The sequence below is a fragment of the Platalea leucorodia genome, assembly GCF_965183815.1.
Source record: "Platalea leucorodia genome assembly, chromosome: 9".
NCBI classification, from domain to species: Eukaryota; Metazoa; Chordata; class Aves; order Pelecaniformes; family Threskiornithidae; genus Platalea; species Platalea leucorodia.
In genome coordinates, this window is record NC_138831.1 from 20832155 (window position 1) to 20848163 (window position 16009).

The 16009-nt window shown below is 68.3% G+C and overlaps 2 protein-coding genes across 2 annotated transcripts; one reads left to right on the forward strand and one right to left on the reverse strand.

Annotated features, from left to right (window-relative positions):
• The first annotated feature begins 187 nt into the window (after positions 1-187).
• On the forward strand, positions 188-11038 carry APEH (acylaminoacyl-peptide hydrolase). Its single transcript, XM_082321286.1, is given in 41 exon segments — positions 188-248; positions 979-1108; positions 1210-1336; positions 1425-1518; positions 1613-1688; positions 1765-2138; positions 2227-2318; positions 2393-2433; positions 2510-2631; positions 2785-2845; positions 2920-3017; positions 3108-3159; positions 3246-3334; positions 3408-3705; positions 3777-3857; positions 3956-4340; positions 4410-4512; positions 4580-4686; positions 4756-4851; positions 5160-5226; positions 5342-5450; positions 5776-5857; positions 5976-6006; positions 6010-6081; positions 6085-6324; positions 6595-6732; positions 6806-6897; positions 7007-7047; positions 7121-7242; positions 7427-7487; positions 7594-7688; positions 7776-7827; positions 7899-7987; positions 9404-9545; positions 9676-9753; positions 9826-9906; positions 9985-10073; positions 10178-10368; positions 10447-10549; positions 10623-10729; positions 10809-11038. Coding segments are annotated over 41 exon segments (4659 nt in total). The 5' UTR covers positions 188-236; the 3' UTR covers positions 10948-11038.
• A 135-nt stretch (positions 11039-11173) lies between these two features.
• On the reverse strand, positions 11174-15603 carry MST1 (macrophage stimulating 1; the record flags this gene model as incomplete). Its single annotated transcript, XM_082321684.1, has 18 exons — positions 11174-11335; positions 11416-11555; positions 11967-12073; positions 12155-12301; positions 12367-12444; positions 12518-12629; positions 12711-12746; positions 12869-13005; positions 13099-13201; positions 13272-13402; positions 13501-13666; positions 13759-13877; positions 13979-14099; positions 14172-14308; positions 14535-14649; positions 14771-14883; positions 15050-15191; positions 15552-15603. 18 exons carry the CDS (start codon positions 15601-15603, stop codon positions 11174-11176), a joined length of 2118 nt encoding a protein of 705 aa, XP_082177810.1.
• Between the last annotated feature and the right edge of the window lie 406 nt (positions 15604-16009).

A 16009-nucleotide genomic window follows, 5' to 3' on the forward strand; every position in this document is an offset into this window, starting at 1 on the left:
GTGAACCGGTGCCTCCGGGCTGGGGCGGCGCCGGGGGAGGGCGGGGCCGGCCGGGCAGCAGCGCGGGCCCCAGCTTCGAGGCCTCCGGCAGCGGCGCCGCCCGCGCCCACCGGGGGGCGCCGCAGCGCGGGCGGCTGCCCCAGCGCCGCAGCCAATGGGAGGTGCCGCAAGCCGCCGGCCCCGCCTCCGTCCCGGAAGTGCTGACGCTGGCCCCGCCCCCGCCGCGCCGCCACGACATGGAGCCGCCGGTGAGGGGCTGCGGGCGGGGAGGAGGGGGTGCCGTGACGTCACTGCCCCGGGACCCCGCCCGGCCCCGCTGCCCCCCCGCCCCGGGAGCCCCCTCATCGCAACCCCCGGGAGCCCCGTCCCGGGCACTGTCCCCTCCTCGCCCCCCCCCCCCCCCGGCGCCCCGGTAGCTGCCCAGGCTCTGCACCCGCGGGGCTGCCCCCCGTGCGCCCGTAACTGCCCCAGTACCCTCCTAATCCCCCTGTGTACCCCAGCAGCTGCCCCCCGCTGCTCTCGTACCCACCGGTACCCCAGGAACTGCCCCAGCTCTGCACCCCCAGTGACCCCCAGCACCTTCCGAATCCCCCCGTGTACCCCAATAGCTGCCGCAGCGCTTCACCCCGGTTCTGCCCCTGGTACCCCAGTAACTGCCCCCTGCTACCCTCATCCCCGCTGATACATCAGTAACTGCCCCAGCGTTGCACCCCAGTACTGCCCCGGTACCCCTTGCCTGCCCTGTACCCCAATAACTGCCCTGGCTGTGCACCCCCAGGCAGTGCCCCTGGTACCCCAGTAAAACTTTCCCGGCTCTGCACCCCTGGTACTGCAGTCACTTCCCCTGGTACCCTCCTAATCCCCCCCTGTACCCTGGTGCCCCAGTGACTGCCCCTGTGCCCCGCCACTCCCCGGGTATCGCCCTCCCCGCACACTGGCATGGCCCCGCACCCCCAGCCAGCCCAGTGGGTCCTGCAGGTGCTGTCGAACACGGAGGAGATGGCGGAGCTGTACCGAGAGCTGAGCCGGCACCCAGGGCTCAGCGCTGCCTGCCTCGGCCCCGACGTCACCACCCAGTACGGGGGCAAGTACTGCAGCCTCTACACCGGTACGGGGACAGGGTGGTCCCCTGGGGACTCCGGGGGTGTCCGGGGGGTCTCCACCTGCTCCGCGGGGATGTGGTGGGTGTCCTCACCCCGCTCCTCACAGAGTGGTCACAACGGGACCTGGCACGGTCCGAGAACGTCAAGTTCTGCCGCCAGTACCTGATCTTCCATGACGAGGCCTCTGTCGTCTACTCGGGGCCCGCCGGCACCTGCTCCGAGATCAAGGATGAGTGAGTCCCGGTCCTGCCCCGTCCCCCACAACAGCGTCCCCTTGGGGTGCCAGTGGTGGGGGGCTGACAGGCGCCCACCCGCCCGCAGGCTGCTGAGCCGGGAGTCCCCCAGCGGGGCACTGAAGGCCGTCCTGCGCAAGGTCCCTGGCAAGGAGAAGGAGAAGGAGAAGCAGTTCCTGGAGGTGAGGAGGGGGCCGGGGGGGGGCAGATCCATGCTGCGGCTCAGGGCCAGATCCACGCTGTGGCTTGGGGCCACCCCGGCATCTCTGCCCCCAGGTCTGGGATCAGAACCGTAAGGTGAAGAGCATCGACCTGACGGCGCTGGACAAGCACGGCAGCGTCTATGACGATGGTGAGGGGCCAGGGGATGCTGGGGGACGTGGGGTCCTGAGGGGATGGGGTGGCCAGTGCCTGACTGGCCCCTACAGACCAGTTTGGCTGCCTGGCCTGGTCGCACTCGGAGACCCACCTGCTCTACGTGGCGGAGAAGAAGCGTCCCAAGGCCGAGTCCTTCTTTCAGAGCAAAGCTCCGGAGCTGGGCACCTCTGACGAGGACACGGGGCACCCCGAGAAGGATGACACGCCCCTCAAGGTGGGGTCCCTCCACCCCAGGCTGGCTGGGGCCAGCGGAGGCAGCCATGGGGCTAACAGGGCTGTGCCACAGGGCGAGCAGTTCGTATACCACGAGGACTGGGGGGAAGCACTGAGCACCCGCAGCGTGCCCGTCCTCTGCGCCCTGGACATCGAGGGCAGCAGCATCTCAGTGCTGGAGGGTGTCCCGGAGCACCTCTCTCCTGGCCAGGTCAGGACAGGGTGCCCTGGGGAATCGGAGCAGGGAGGTTTCAGGGGGCAGTGGTGGGCTGAACCACTCACCCCCCATCTCCCCGCAGGCTTTCTGGTCCCCCGGTGACACCGGCGTGGTGTTCGTGGGCTGGTGGCATGAGCCCTTCCGCCTGGGGCTGCGGCACTGCACCAACCGCCGGTGAGTCCCCATTGTGCACACGGCCCCACAGCCAGGCTCCCCGGCCCCACGGTAACACCCGTCTCTGCCGGCAGGTCAGCGCTCTTCTACGTGGACCTGACGGGCGGGAGATGCGGTGAGCAGCACGTGCCCCAGCCTCGCCGGCACCCCAGCTTTCCACAGCCCCTCACCGTTTCTTCATGCCCATGCAGAGCTCCTCTCCGAGGACACCAGGGCCGTGTGGTCCCCGCGGCTCAGCCCTGACCGCTGCCGCATCGTCTACTTGGAGAACGACGCCCTGGGCCCCCACCAGCAGTGCAGCCGCCTCCGCATGGTGAGTGGCGCCAGGAGGACACCAGGAAGGTGGTGGGGTGGCCGTGCCAGGGCAGGGGCTGGCAGGAAGGTGCTGGTGCCCCCTCCCCAGGCTGCAGCAGGGGTGGGTGGGCTGAGACCCTGCAAAACTCGTCCTGTGCCCTGTCTCCCACAGTATGACTGGTACACCAAGCACACCAGCACGGTGCTGGAGGCCGTGCCGCGGCAGGTGTGGGGTGAGTACAGCCCCGGGGGTGGTGGGAGGGGCACGGGGGGGGGGGGGTGCTGACCACTGCCACTCTCCTTACAGGCGCCTTCCCGGGCATCTACTGCGGCGCTCTGCCCGGGCTGTGCTGGGCGGCCGACAGCCGCAGGCTCGTGCTGGATACGGCCCAGCGCAGCCAGCAGGTGAGGGCTGCTGTGCCGGGATGGCACAGGGGCACTCAGGGGGGCTGGGCGGGGTCAGGGCTCTGCTGGACTCTGCCCTCATGCCACTAGGATGTGTTCGTGGTGGACACGGTGACAGGCGCCACAACCTCGCTGACGGCCGGTGAGTGCCAGGCCGGCAGGGCCATGCCGGTGCCAGCGCTGGGGAGGGGATTGCATCTGCAGGTCTGACCCCTCCCTCCTCCCCAGATGGTCCACAGGGAAGCTGGTCTGTCCTCACCATTGACCGGGACATCTTGGTGGCCAGGTTCTCCACCCCTAGCTGCCCCCCCACACTGGTAAGGTGACGCCCCTCTCCCCAGCACCCACCAGCCCCTCTTGGTGCCAGCACTGACACTTCTCCCTGTGCAGAAAGTGACTGTTCTGCCTAGCGCCAGCCAGGAGGCGCAGGCACGGTGGGTCTGCCTGCAGGATGCACCCACTGTGCCCGGCATCAGCTGGGGCATCCGCACCCTGCAGCCCCCGCCGGAGCAGGAGCACCCCCAGTACAGTGAGTGCCCGGGGGGGCCGGGCTGGGCTCTGGTGCCCCCGCCAAGCCCTGACACTCCCCACCCCGCCTCTGCAGGGGGCCTGGACTTTGATGCCATCCTGCTGCGCCCAAGCGAGGGTCCCGCTGCCCAGAAGCCACCCCTGGTCGTGATGCCCCATGGTAAGAGCTTGCCCCCCACTGCCATGCCCCTGCCTGGGCCGGGCAGCGTCACCCCACTTTGTCTTTCATAGGGGGCCCCCACTCCGTCTTCACAGCTGGGTGGATGCTGTACCCAGCGGCACTCTGCCGCATGGGCTTCGCCGTGCTGCTGGGTGAGTGATGCCAGGGGGCCAGGGCTGCTGGGTGGCACGGTGCCCATGGTGGGGCCAGGGCAGGGGAAGGAAGGTCTCTGACGCTGCCTCCTCCCCAGTGAATTACCGCGGGTCACTGGGCTTTGGCCAGGACAGCGTGGCCTCCCTGCCGGGCAACGTGGGCACACAGGACGTGTGCGATGTGCAGGTATGGCCCTGGCACACAGCCCTGGGACACCCTGTACTCCTGCGGTTACCTCCAAGGAGGGAAAGCGGGGCCGCCTGCCTAAGCAGGTGTCCCCGGTGGTGGCAGCTCTGTGTGGAGCGGGTGCTGCAGGAGGAGTCACTGGACGCTGGCCGGGTGGCGCTGGTGGGCGGCTCGCACGGGGGCTTTCTGGCGTGCCACCTCCTCGGCCAGTTCCCCGACACCTACCGTGCCTGCGTGGTCCGCAACCCTGTGGTGAACATCGCCTCCATGGTGGCTGCTACCGACATCCCTGACTGGTGAGTACCACCACCCCCGGCCCCCCACCGCCGCGGCCCTGCACGTGCCCCTGTCCCTCTCACCCGCAGGTGCCTGACGGAGACGGGGTTGCCCTACGTGCCCGACACCCTGCTGGACCCGGCCCAGTGGACGGAGATGCTGCACAAGTCGCCTATGCGCTACGTTGACCAGGTACATCCCTGTCCCCATCCCCGTCCCCGCCGGCAGTGCCGGCACTGAGGCTGTGCCACTCCCACAGGTCTGCGCACCTGTGCTGCTGATGCTGGGGGAGGACGACCGGCGTGTGCCCCCCAAGCAGGGGCTGGAGTATTACCGTGCCCTCAAGGCCCGGGGAGTCCCCACACGGTGAGTGGGGTGCTGGGTGCCCAGGTGGGGGGGATGTGGGCACAGTGCTAACCCCCCTCTCCCTTCTAGGCTGCTCTGGTACCCAGGGAACAACCACGCGCTGGCTGGCGTTGAGGCTGAAGCCGATGGCTTCATGAACATGGCGCTGTGGCTGCTCAAGCACCTGCGATGCTAACAGCCCCCTGCCGCCCCCCAATAAATGGTGTAGCTCAGCACCCCTGGTGTCTCTAACAGTAGTGCCAGCGTCGCCTCCACTCCCAGTGCCCCAGGGGCTCGTGGCCACCAGACGCCTCTCCCACACAGGTCGATGTGTGCGCTGCCGAGGACACAGTGTGCTACAGCAGAGAAGGAACCCTGCGCAGCCGCCACAGGCACAGCGGGTAGTGTGGGGCAGCTGGAGAGCTGGCACCGTCCAGGCCCCTCATGCCAGGCTGCTTGCGCACACCTTGGCAGCCTGCCTCGCTGCCAAGCAGCAGGCGCCAGTGGCCCAGCGCAGCAGAGCAAGGCCCCATGGCCTCAGGAACTGAGCGGGGCATAGAGGTGGGCAGGGGAAGCCAGGGGGCTGTGCGGGCGGGCACAGCCCCGTTTTGGGGGGGGTAGGCACGGGCAGAGGGGTGAGCTCATCCCCTGCCAGCATGCCTCTCTCCCGGCCCAGGCGGCCGGCGGCCCTGCCGTCTGCTACCGGGAGCTGAGCCGGTTCCCTGCCATCACCCGTGCTGCCCTTGGCGCCGCAGCGGAGGGACAGACCTTCCTTCTCTACACCGGTGAGTCGCAGGCTCAGCCGCCTCAGGGCTCTCGACCCGCGGGTCCGGTGCAGGCAGTCACTGACGGTCCCCTCCTGCAGAGTGCAGCCGCCCCGATCCGTCACGCCGCCGGCTTCTGCGCTTCAGCCGCCACTACAGCCTGCGGCGAACAGGCGGTGGCGGCCTCGCCGTCAGCCGGGCAGCGCTCAGCACCGAGATCCACAACCAGTACAGCACAGACAGGCTGTGGGATGGGGTGGCGTGGCTGTGGTGTGGCCGGTGCCCGTGGCACGGCCAGTGCCCGCAGCGTGCTACCTGCCGCAGCCTCCCTCCCTCCTGCCTGCAGGCTCCTCAGCCAGGACTCGCCCACGGGGCAGCACCGCGCAGTGCTCAGCCGCTGCCCACAGCAGGGCCATGAGCTGCTGGAGGTAACGCAGGCTGCCCCAGTCATGGCAGCCTTGGGGCTCACCGGGGTGGCTGGAGTGCCAGCGCAGGCTGGTGGGTGCTGCGGCCACGGTGTGCCAGTGCTGACCCTCGTCCCCCCAGGTGTGGGGCAGCCGCGGGCGCAGCCACAGTGTGAACCTCACGGCATTGGGAAAGCATGGGGCGGTCTACACAGAGGGTAGGGCCCCTTCCCCATGCCCCCTGCCCGTAATGCAGGCAAGGGCAGCACAGCCAGCAGCCCCAGTGCCTGCCTGGTGCGCAGCTGTGCTCGTGCCAGGCTGGGCTTTGGCACCCTCTTACCATACCAGGGCCCTTTGCCTGTCTGGCCTGGTCCCGCTCAGAGACGCGGCTGCTCTACGTGGCCGAGAAGAACTGGCCCAAACCACGGCCCCCCTGCCCCTGGGATGTGCCAGGAGCAGCCAGGCCAGTGGAGGAGGACGAAGATGAGGAGGTGGGTGCCATGTGCCCCGTGAGTGTGCTGCGCACCCCATGAGTGTGGTCTGTGCACCACATAAGTGTGCCGTGCACCCTGTGAGCATGCTATGTGCCCCATGAGCACACTGTGCACCTTGTGAGTGTGCCATGCATGCTGTGAGAATGCCACATGCCCCATGAGCATGCCGTGCACCCCGTGAGCATGCCATACGCCTCATGAGCGTGCCATGTATGGACCCCCATGTGTGGGGCCACCGACTGTGGGCCTGACGGGGCTGTGCCGCAGGGTGAGCAGTTCGTGTACCGTGAGGACTGGGGGGAGGCGCTGAGCACCCGCAGCATGCCAGTCCTCTGTGCCCTGGACCTGGAGGGCAGCAGCCTTTCAGTGCTGGAGGGTGTCCCGGAGCATCTCTCCCCTGGCCAGGTCAGGATGGGGTGCAGGGAGAGCCCCGGGGGGGCCAGCCTGGGGCTGTGGGATGAGCCCAGCTGTCGCACAGGCTCTGTGGTCCCCAGACGACTGCGGTGTGGTGTTCGTGGGCTGGTGGCATGAGCCCTTCCGCCTGGGGCTGAGAGCCTGCTCCAACAGGAGGTGGGTTCCCCGGGGCACCCAGCACTGTGCCAGGATGTCCACCCTGTGCTGGCACAGCAGGGGCTCGGGACGGCCGCGGGGCTCCAGCCTGACCTGCGCCTCCTCCCAGGTCAGGGATTTTCCACTTGGACCTGGCCAGTGGGCTCTGCGGTGAGCACCGGGGACGCAGGGGGTGCCCTGGGTTTTGGGGGTCCCCAGGGCGCTGACCCCCTGCCACCCGCAGAGCTGCTATCAGCCGAGCACAGTGCCGCCTGCTCCCCTCGGCTGAGCCCCAATGGCCGGCGCCTGCTCTACTTGGAGGGAGACCTGGGGGGGCCCCACCGGCAGTGCCTGCGTCTGCGCATGGTGAGCAGGGCCCTGCGGGTACCGGGCACAGCTGTGCCACCCTGTGCTGCCAGCACAGGACCCGGCTCAGGATGTCACAGCCTCTCGCCATGCCCAGCTGGGGCAGGGGAGCGGGCTCATTCCTCAGTCTCCCTGCCTCACTTTCCCCGGTGGGGGTCTGTCCCTGACCACCGGCTCTCCCCAGCTCACCTGGCAGACAAGGCAGACAGTGACGGTGCTCGATGTGGTACAGGAGCCCACAGAGGGTGAGTGTGGTGCGGCGGGCAGGGCTGGGCACTGCCATGGGGTCGGGACCCCTCCCATTCCGTGTGCCCGTGGCTCCGTCTCACCAGCGCTCTGCCCCGCTCACAGCCTTCACTGGGCTCTACGCTGAGACGCTGCCGCTGCGGTGCTGGGCAGCTGACAGCCGGCGAGCCGTGCTGGGCACCCCACAACGGAGCCGCACAGTGAGCCCTGGGGATGGGGCGAGGGGACGGGGACATGGCCCCCGTGACGCGTGGTGACACAGCTGCCTGTACTCTGACCCCTTGCAGGACCTGCTGCTCGTGGACACGGAGGCGGCCACTGTCACCAACCTGACGTCAGGTATGTGGCGCTGGGCCGCCCACAGTGCCCTAGCGAGCATCCGCAAGTGCCGGCATCCTCTTTGTCCCCAGGGTTGCCTGAAGGGTGCTGGGAGCTGCTCACCCTCCAGTGGGACCTGCTGGTGGCCTCCTGCTCCGCCCCACACCGCCCCCCCAGCCTGGTGAGCAGAGCCCCGGCACCGCATGGCGCAGCACAACACAGCATGGGAATGTGCAGCCAGGCATAGCATGGCATGGCACGGCATGACCCGACACAGCGTGACATGGTGCAGCATGCCGTGGTGTGGTGGGTTGTCCATGGCTGAATGCCAGGGTCCCACCAAAGCCGCTCTATCACTCTCTCCTCAGCTGGATAGGGGAGAGAAAAATATGATGAAAGGCTTGTGAGTCAAGATAAAGGCAGGGAGAGATCACTCACCAGTTAATGTCATAGGCAAAACAGACTCAACTTGGGGAAAAAGGACTCCTCACACTCTTCCCCTGCTCCAGCGTGGGGTCCCTCCCACAGGAGACAGTCCTCCATGAACTTCTCTAATGTGGGTCCTTCCCATGGGCTGCAGTTCTTCATGAACTGCTCCGGCGTGGGTCCCTTCCACAGGGCGCAGTCCTTCAGGAATGGACTGCTCCAGCGTGGGTCCCCCGCAGGGTCACAAGCCCTGCCAGCAAACCTGCTCCAGCCTGGGCTCCTCTCACCATGGGGCCACGGGTCCTGCCAGAAGCCTGCTCCAGCGCGGGCTTCCCATAGGGTCACAGCCTCCTTCAGGTGCATCCCCTTGCTCCAGCATGGGGTCCTCCACGGGCTGCAGGTGAATGTCTGCTCCACCATGGACCTCCGTGGGCTGCAGGTGAACAGCCTGCCTCACCATGGTCTTCACCACAGGCTGCAGGGGAATCTCTGCTCTGGCGCCTGGATCACCTCCTCCCCCTCCTTCTTCACTGACCTTGGTATCTGCAGAGTTGTTTCTCTCACATATTCTCACTCCTCTCTCCGGCTGCAGTTGCATAGGGTTCCCCCCCCTTCTTAAATATGTTATCCCAGAGGTGCTACCACTGTCACTGATGGGCTCGGCTTTGGCCAGTGGCAGGTCCATCTTGGAACTGGCTGGCATTGGCTCTATTGGACATGGGGGAAGCTTCTAGCAGCTTTTCACAGAAGCCACCCCTTGCCACGCAAACCCAATACACATGGCAAAGCGTGATGTGGCATGGCATGGCATGGCATAGCTCAGGACAGTGTGGCACAATACAGCCCAGCATTGCATGGCACAGATCCAGCATAGCATTGCATGGCACAGGGTGGCAAGGCACAGTGCAGCATGGCATGGCACAGCCAGGCACAGCGTGCCAGGGCCAGGTACAGCATGGCATGGCCAAGGACAGCACAGCATGGCACAGACCAGTATGATCAGGCACAGCATGGCACATCCATGCATGGGACGGCACAGCACAGCATGGCATGGCATGGCACAGAACACCGGAGCACTGGGACCATGGGCACATTGGGGCCAATTACACCCCAGCAGGGGCCAGCTGCCCTGGGGCAGGGGTGCCTGGTGCCACCCTCTGCCCATCTCCAGGTGGTGGCGGTGCTGCCGCCGTCAGGCCGGGAGCTGCCCCTCCACTGGGTGCGGGTGGAGGATTCCCCAACAGTGCCCGGTGTCACCTGGAAGACCCTGACAGTCCGGCCACCCTGCAGCAGGCAGAGCCCAGCCACACGTGGTGAGCGCCCGGGGGTCCCCACCGGACCTGGGTACTGCCTGGGTGCTGGGGACCCTCGGGTGCGGGGGGTGGGCAGGGTGCCGGGTGCCTGGGGTGGTGGGTGCGGAGTGAGACCCTTTCCCTGGCGCAGGTGCCCAGGCCTTTGAGGCCCTGCTGCTGAGCCCACCAGACAGCACAGCACCACGTCCCCTCGTCGTGTGCCCCCACGGTGAGTGAGGGGACAGCAGGGATGCCCTAGTGGTGCTGGTGGCACCCCGGGTGATGTCCTTGCTGGCCCCAGGTGGCCCCCACGCCGTCTTTGATGCCCGCTGGCGCCCGAGTATGGCCGCACTGTGCCAGCTGGGCTTCGCTGTGCTCCTGGGTGAGTGCTGGGGAGCCCAGGGATGTGTGGCCCCATGCTCCACTGAGGACATGACACCTATGGCCCCCATCTCCCCAGTGAACTACCGTGGCTCCCTGGGCTTCGGCCAGGCCAGCATCACTTCCCTGCTCTCCCAAGTGGGTGAACAGGATGTGGCGGACACCCAGGTGAGGGCTGCTGGGCTGGGGAGTGCTGGGGGGTGTTGATGATGGGGTGCTGCCAGGGTGGTGCTGATGTTTGGGTGCTGATGGTGGGTGCCCCACGGTGGCAGCTGGCAGTGGAGCAGGTGCTGCGCAGCGAGCCCCTAGACCCACACCGCCTGGCCCTGCTGGCTGGCTCCCACGGAGCCTTCATCGCCCTCCACCTCCTCACCCGCGAGCCCGAGCGCTACCAAGCCTGCGCCCTGCGCAGCCCAGTCTCCAACCTGCCCGCACTGCTGGGCACCTCCGACATCCCCGACTGGTGAGTGCCGCCCCCCCCACCCCGTGCCATGCTGTGTCGTGCCACATCCCCACGGCACCCAGCACCTCCGTGCCGCAGGCGCTACGCCTCCCTGGGGCTGCCCTACTCCTTCGAGCGGGTGCCCCACGCCGAGGAAGTGGCCGCCATGCTGCTGCGCTCGCCCATTGCCCAGGCGGTGCAGGTAAGGCAGGGGCAGGATGGGTATGGGGTGCTCAGCATGGGGTGCTGGGCACCCACTGCCGACTGCGCCACAGGTGCGGACACCAGTGCTGCTGTGCGTGGGCGCCCGGGACCGGCGCGTCAGCCCCACGCAGGCACTGGAGCTGTACAGAGTGCTGCGGGCCAGGGGTGTGCCAACACGGTGAGTGGGGTGCAGGGGGGGTGGGAGTGGGCAGGGAGCCCCAGGGCACTGGCTGAGCATCCCCCATCCTGCCCCACAGGCTGCTGTGGTACCCGGAGGGCGGCCATGCACTGGCTGGCGTGGAGACGGAGGCCGACGTCTTCGGGAACTGCGCCCGCTGGCTCCTCTGGCACCTAGGGCAGCCCCAGCAGGATGGGCCAGGCCAACACAGCCACTAGTGCCCGTGGTGACCCTGTGGCTGTGCCGGCCCCAGGGTGACCACTGGCCCTAGGGACAACACCAGGACCAGAGGAGGATGGAGCGAGTGTAGCCAGGGGCAGGATGGGACGTGGATTGGGGTTTGGCGCTAAATAAATGTGCGAGACTCTGCAGCGCCCACCGCCATGGCCAGGGCTGAGCCTTTATTGCGCGTTGGTGGCTGTACCAAGCTGGGGCTGAGCCAGCTCAGCCCATCTTCATCACCTTGTGGATCCAGTCGACGTAGAGGGAGACGCGGATGAAGAGGGCGGGCTGGTCGGTGCGGGCACAGACGCGGGACGGGGTGATCACCCCCTCCAGCACCCAGCAGTCAGCGGTGAGGCAGGCCAGCGGCCCTCCATAATCTCCCTGCGGCACCCAGAGAGCAGCGTCACCACAGTGCTGGTGCCCGCAGGCTCCCCCAGGCAGCAGTCCCCGGCCCAGCTCACCTCACAGGCCCCCACGCCGGCACGCAGTGGGGCAGTGCACAGCTCGCCCTCCTTCAGGCGCCCGCGCAGCGCCGTGTTGCACTCGCCATGGGCCAGCACTGGCAGCCGCGCCACATTCAGCACGCTGCCGTCCGCCGTGCCTGCGGGCAGTGAGCACACGGGGCAGCAGGCAAGGGATGCATGGACAGGGAATGCCATGGCAGGGGGATGGCACAGGCAGCGGGGTGCTGTAGGCAGGGGGATGCCGTGGCAGGGGGTGCCATGGGTGGCTGGATGCTGTGGGTGGGGGCACACAGCATGCAGGGTGACACCTCTGCAGGGGGAGTGCCCTCACAGGAGGTACTGTGGGCAGGGGATACCGCGGGCAGGGGATGCTGTGGGCAGGGAGATACCAGGGACCCAGGGATGCTGCAGGCAGGGGGATGCCATGGACATGGGGATGCTGTGGCCAGGGGGATGCCATTGCAAGAGAACGGCATGGGCAAGGGATGTGTTGGGCAGGGGATGCTGTCGCAGGGGATGCCCCGGCAGGGGCTGCCCGCGGTGGGTACCTCTGGTTTCCCCCCAGCCAGCGATCTCGCAGACGGTGCCCGCGGGCACGACATAGCGCTCAGGTGGCAGGCAGATCAGGGCCACGCGCCTGTTCAGGGCAGCCGGCCTGTGGCGAGAGGGGGGACAAGACATGGTGCCAGCCTGGCCAGCAGTGGGGCATGGCATGGGCCAGGGCACAGCCACTCACCTCGCCAGCTTCAGCATCACCAGCTGGGACTCAGAGGGGCCGCAGACAATCCGCGCGATGGGAATGGTCTGCTGGTCAGGGTCCCCAGGGCCGGGGTCCTTGAAGAGCGTCCCCAGCTGCACCTCGTAGCCCGCCAGGTCAGTGCCACTGAGGGATGGGGACATGAGGGTGCGGGTGGCTCCCCGCACCATGTGCCCCAGCCCCAGCCTTACCAGGAGGAGAAGCACTGGCGTGTGCTGATCACCCACTGCTCCTTCACCAGGGACCCCCCGCAGAAGTGCACGCCGGCCCTGTGGGGACAGGGGAATGAGCTCCTGGGGGGGACACTGGACACATGGAGGTGCAGGCAGGGCGCTCACTCACCGGTTGCGGATGCTAACAGTCCAGGGCGAGTTGCCGGGCTGGCCACCGACGATGCGCCCTTTCCGCTGCAGCCTCTCATCCCGCCGGCCACACTGCTCAAATGCCACTGCATCTGCAGGCAGGGAGGGCATCAGCTGGGGCTGTGCTGCCAGCAGCCACCCCACGGCACCCACCCAGCACCCGCAGGCCCCACCTGCGTTCTCCAGGACAGAGGGCACCATGCTGCCGGCTGCGGAGAGAAAGCAGAGCATGGCATTGGGGTGGGACCCAACCACCCTGGGGGAACCAAAACCACCCCAGGGGGTGGCCAGGGACCTCCCTAGCTCTGCAGGGGTGCGGGTACGGACTCACAGCAGGGCTTGACAGCACAGTAGTCAAAAGGGGTACGGGGGTCCATGGTGTAGCACCAGGGGCCATGGCTGTCGTTATCGGGGTTGCGGCAGTAGTTCTCCTCCAGGTGTGCCTCAGGGTGGGTGATGGGCGAGATCCTGCCAGGAGAAGGTCACCATCACCGTCACCATCCCCGTCTCCATCCCCGTCCGCACACGCCGCCCCCCCAGCATGCTCCCTCGCACACTCACTGGGGCACGTGGGGCGCCTGGGCAGCCCATGGCTGGCAGGTGATGCCCTTGCGTGTCTTGCTGACGTGGCCGTGGTAGCGCTCGCCATGGCCGTGGTAGCACTCTGGGGACAGGCAGGGAGGGCTGGCACCCCTGGCAGGCACCCCGGGGGTGGGTGCCTGGGGGCAGCTCACCTTGGGCGCCCAGCTCATCAGGGCAGCGGCGGATGTGGAAGCAGAAGGCGATACGGACAGTGGGGCGGGCGGTGAAGCACCACGGTGCCTCTGAGCCATCAGGGTTGCGGCAGTAGTTCTCCTGCAGATCCCTGGCAGAGGGGCGGTGTGGGTGACCCCTGCCCCAGCCCGCACCCATGGGTGCTGCCCACCACTACCCTCCCCAGGTGCATCTCCCCCACCCCCTTACTTGCACGGGTACTTCTCGGGCATGAAGTGGTGCTGGTGAGGCGTCTGGGCATCCCAGCGCTGGCAGGGGATCCCCGACACAGTGACATTCACTCGGCCTCGGTAGCCTTCGCCCTTGCCCCTGAAGCAGCCAGTGGTGATGTTGAGGGGCCGTGGGCGTTTCTCTGCTTGCATGGCCGGAGAGGGGCAGAGCAGCAGGGTTAGGGTGGCACCTGGGACCCCCGGTCCCAGCCACATGGCAACATCAGTGGGGACTTACTGCAGACACGGATGCGGCAGTACTCGCGCTCCCGTCCGGGGTCAGTGGTGTAGCACCAGGGCCGCTCAGAGCTGTCGGGGTTGCGGCAGTAGTTGTCATCCAGCCCCTTGTCAGGGTACCTGGGCCGGAGACGGGGAGCAGCGTTTGAAGGTGTCACCACTGCCCTGGCACCTGGCATGGCCAGGGCGGCCGCGCGCTGCCCGGGACTGGGGACCAGTACTTGTCAGGGTGGTAGGGGTGCTTGTGTGGGTGCTGCAGGTCCCAGCGCTGGCACTCCGTCCCTGACTCGGTGTGGTCCATGGCGCCGCGGTAGTCCTCCCCGTTGCAGGTCATGCAAACGGCTGCCGACAGCTGAGGGGCTCAGTGGGGAGGTGGGGACACAGCACGGGGCACCCCCGGACTGCGGCACTCACCGTCCTCGCACTTCTTGATGCCGCAGCTCTGGTGCCGGATTTTGGGGTCGACGGTGTAACACCACGGGCCCCGCTTGTCCTGGTCGGGGTTTCGGCAGTAATTCTCCTCCAGCCCGTTGCGGGGGGATGGCAGGAACCTGCTGGCAGCGGGACAGGTAGGAGCGCTGCCAGGAGCCCCTCGCCCTGGGGCCAGCACAGCCGCAACACAGCGACACCCCTGGTCAGTGCCATTGCCCCTGTGCTGTCCCCATTGCCCCTGTGCTCTCCCCATTGCCCCCACACTGTCCCCAGCCCGTTCCCCGTTGTCCCACACTGCCCAGGGCTACCGGTGGGTGCCACGGGCAGCCAGGGACACGGGGGCACCTGTGGTCGTGGGGTGTCGTGGCTTGCCAGTGCTGGCAGCGTAGACCCTTCTCTGTCGTGGCCCGTGTGCCGCGGTAGCTGGTGCCATCAGCCACAATGCAGTCCCGCAGGTAGTCTTGGCAGAGCCGGGGACCGCGTCAGAACCCCAGGGCTGAGCAGAGCCAAGGCACAGGGGCAGTGGGGAGCCCTGTGCCCAGTCTGTCGTGTCCCCATGCCCACCCATGGCACCAGCCCACCTTTCTTCTGGTACAGGTCGTAGCGGATGTTTTTCTGCAGCTGGACGAGGGGTGAGTGCTGGGTCCAGGGCAGCAGCTGGCACATCTGGCTCTGCCGGTCATGGTGGAAAGCCCTGGGAGGCACAGCGGGAGCCTGGCAGGGCACCCTGCGGGGCCAGGGCCCGCGGGACCCAGGGGAGCGCACATATGGGCACCCAGCATCCACAGGCATGGAGTGACCCCGGTGTCGTGGCCCCCTGCGCTCCCACCCGCCCCGCGGCGCTGCCACGTCCCGCTCACCGGCAAGCCAGGCTGGCGGCACAGCGCTGGGCACACTGCTCCGCGGAGCCCCGCTCCGGCAGCGGTGGCAGTGGGTCCGCAGGCACTGCCAGTAGCTCGGTGGCTCGCAGGCGCTGGAAGTCATTGAGGGGCGAGCGGTGGCCTGAGGAGTGCGACAGGAGCTCAGCGTGCCCATGGGGGCACAGCGGGGACACCCGGAGCCCCACGGAGCGTGGGATCCCTGCCCCACGGAGCAGGGGGGGTGCTGCCCCATGGAGCGTGGGATCTCTGCCCTACGGAGCGTGGGATCCTTGCCCCACGGAGTAGAGGGACCCTGCCCCACGGAGTGTGGGATCCGTGTCCCATGGAGCAGAGGGGTCCCTGCCCTACAGGGTGCTCAGCACCCGCTGCAGCCCCCCGGTTCCTGCTCCCCCCTCAGCCGCGGGGCAGGACAGTGGCCCCGCGGTGCCCCACGCCCTTCAGCCCCACAGCAGCCCCACGGCGGCCCAGCCCGGGGCCCTACCTGAGCCGAGGGCCACAGCCAGGGCGAGCAGGACCCCCAGCACGGGCTGCATGGCGGCGGCCCCACGTCCCCGGGCTGCTGGAGCGCGGGGCCGGCCCCAGGCAAATATTTGCCCGCGGGCCCGTGGCCAGGCGGGCCCGGGGTCACCCCGCGGCGGGGCGAGGGGCGGGGCCTGCGACCTGGGGGCGGGGCCTAGAGCGCGTGGGGCGGGACCGACGGGAGGTGTGGGCGGGGCCAATACGGAGAGGGCGGGGCCAAGAGGGAGCGGACGGGACGGCGGGGCGGGGCGACGGGGAGGGCGGGGCCGCGCGGGAGGGCGGTGGGGCGGGGGGGGAGGCGGGGCCGCGGGCGGCCAGGTGGGGCGGGGCGGAGAGGGCGGGGCGGGGCGGGCGCTCAGGGCCGGGCGCCGATTGGCCGCGGCGCGGTCGTGCCGCCGGTTGCTAGGCGCCGCGCGCTCC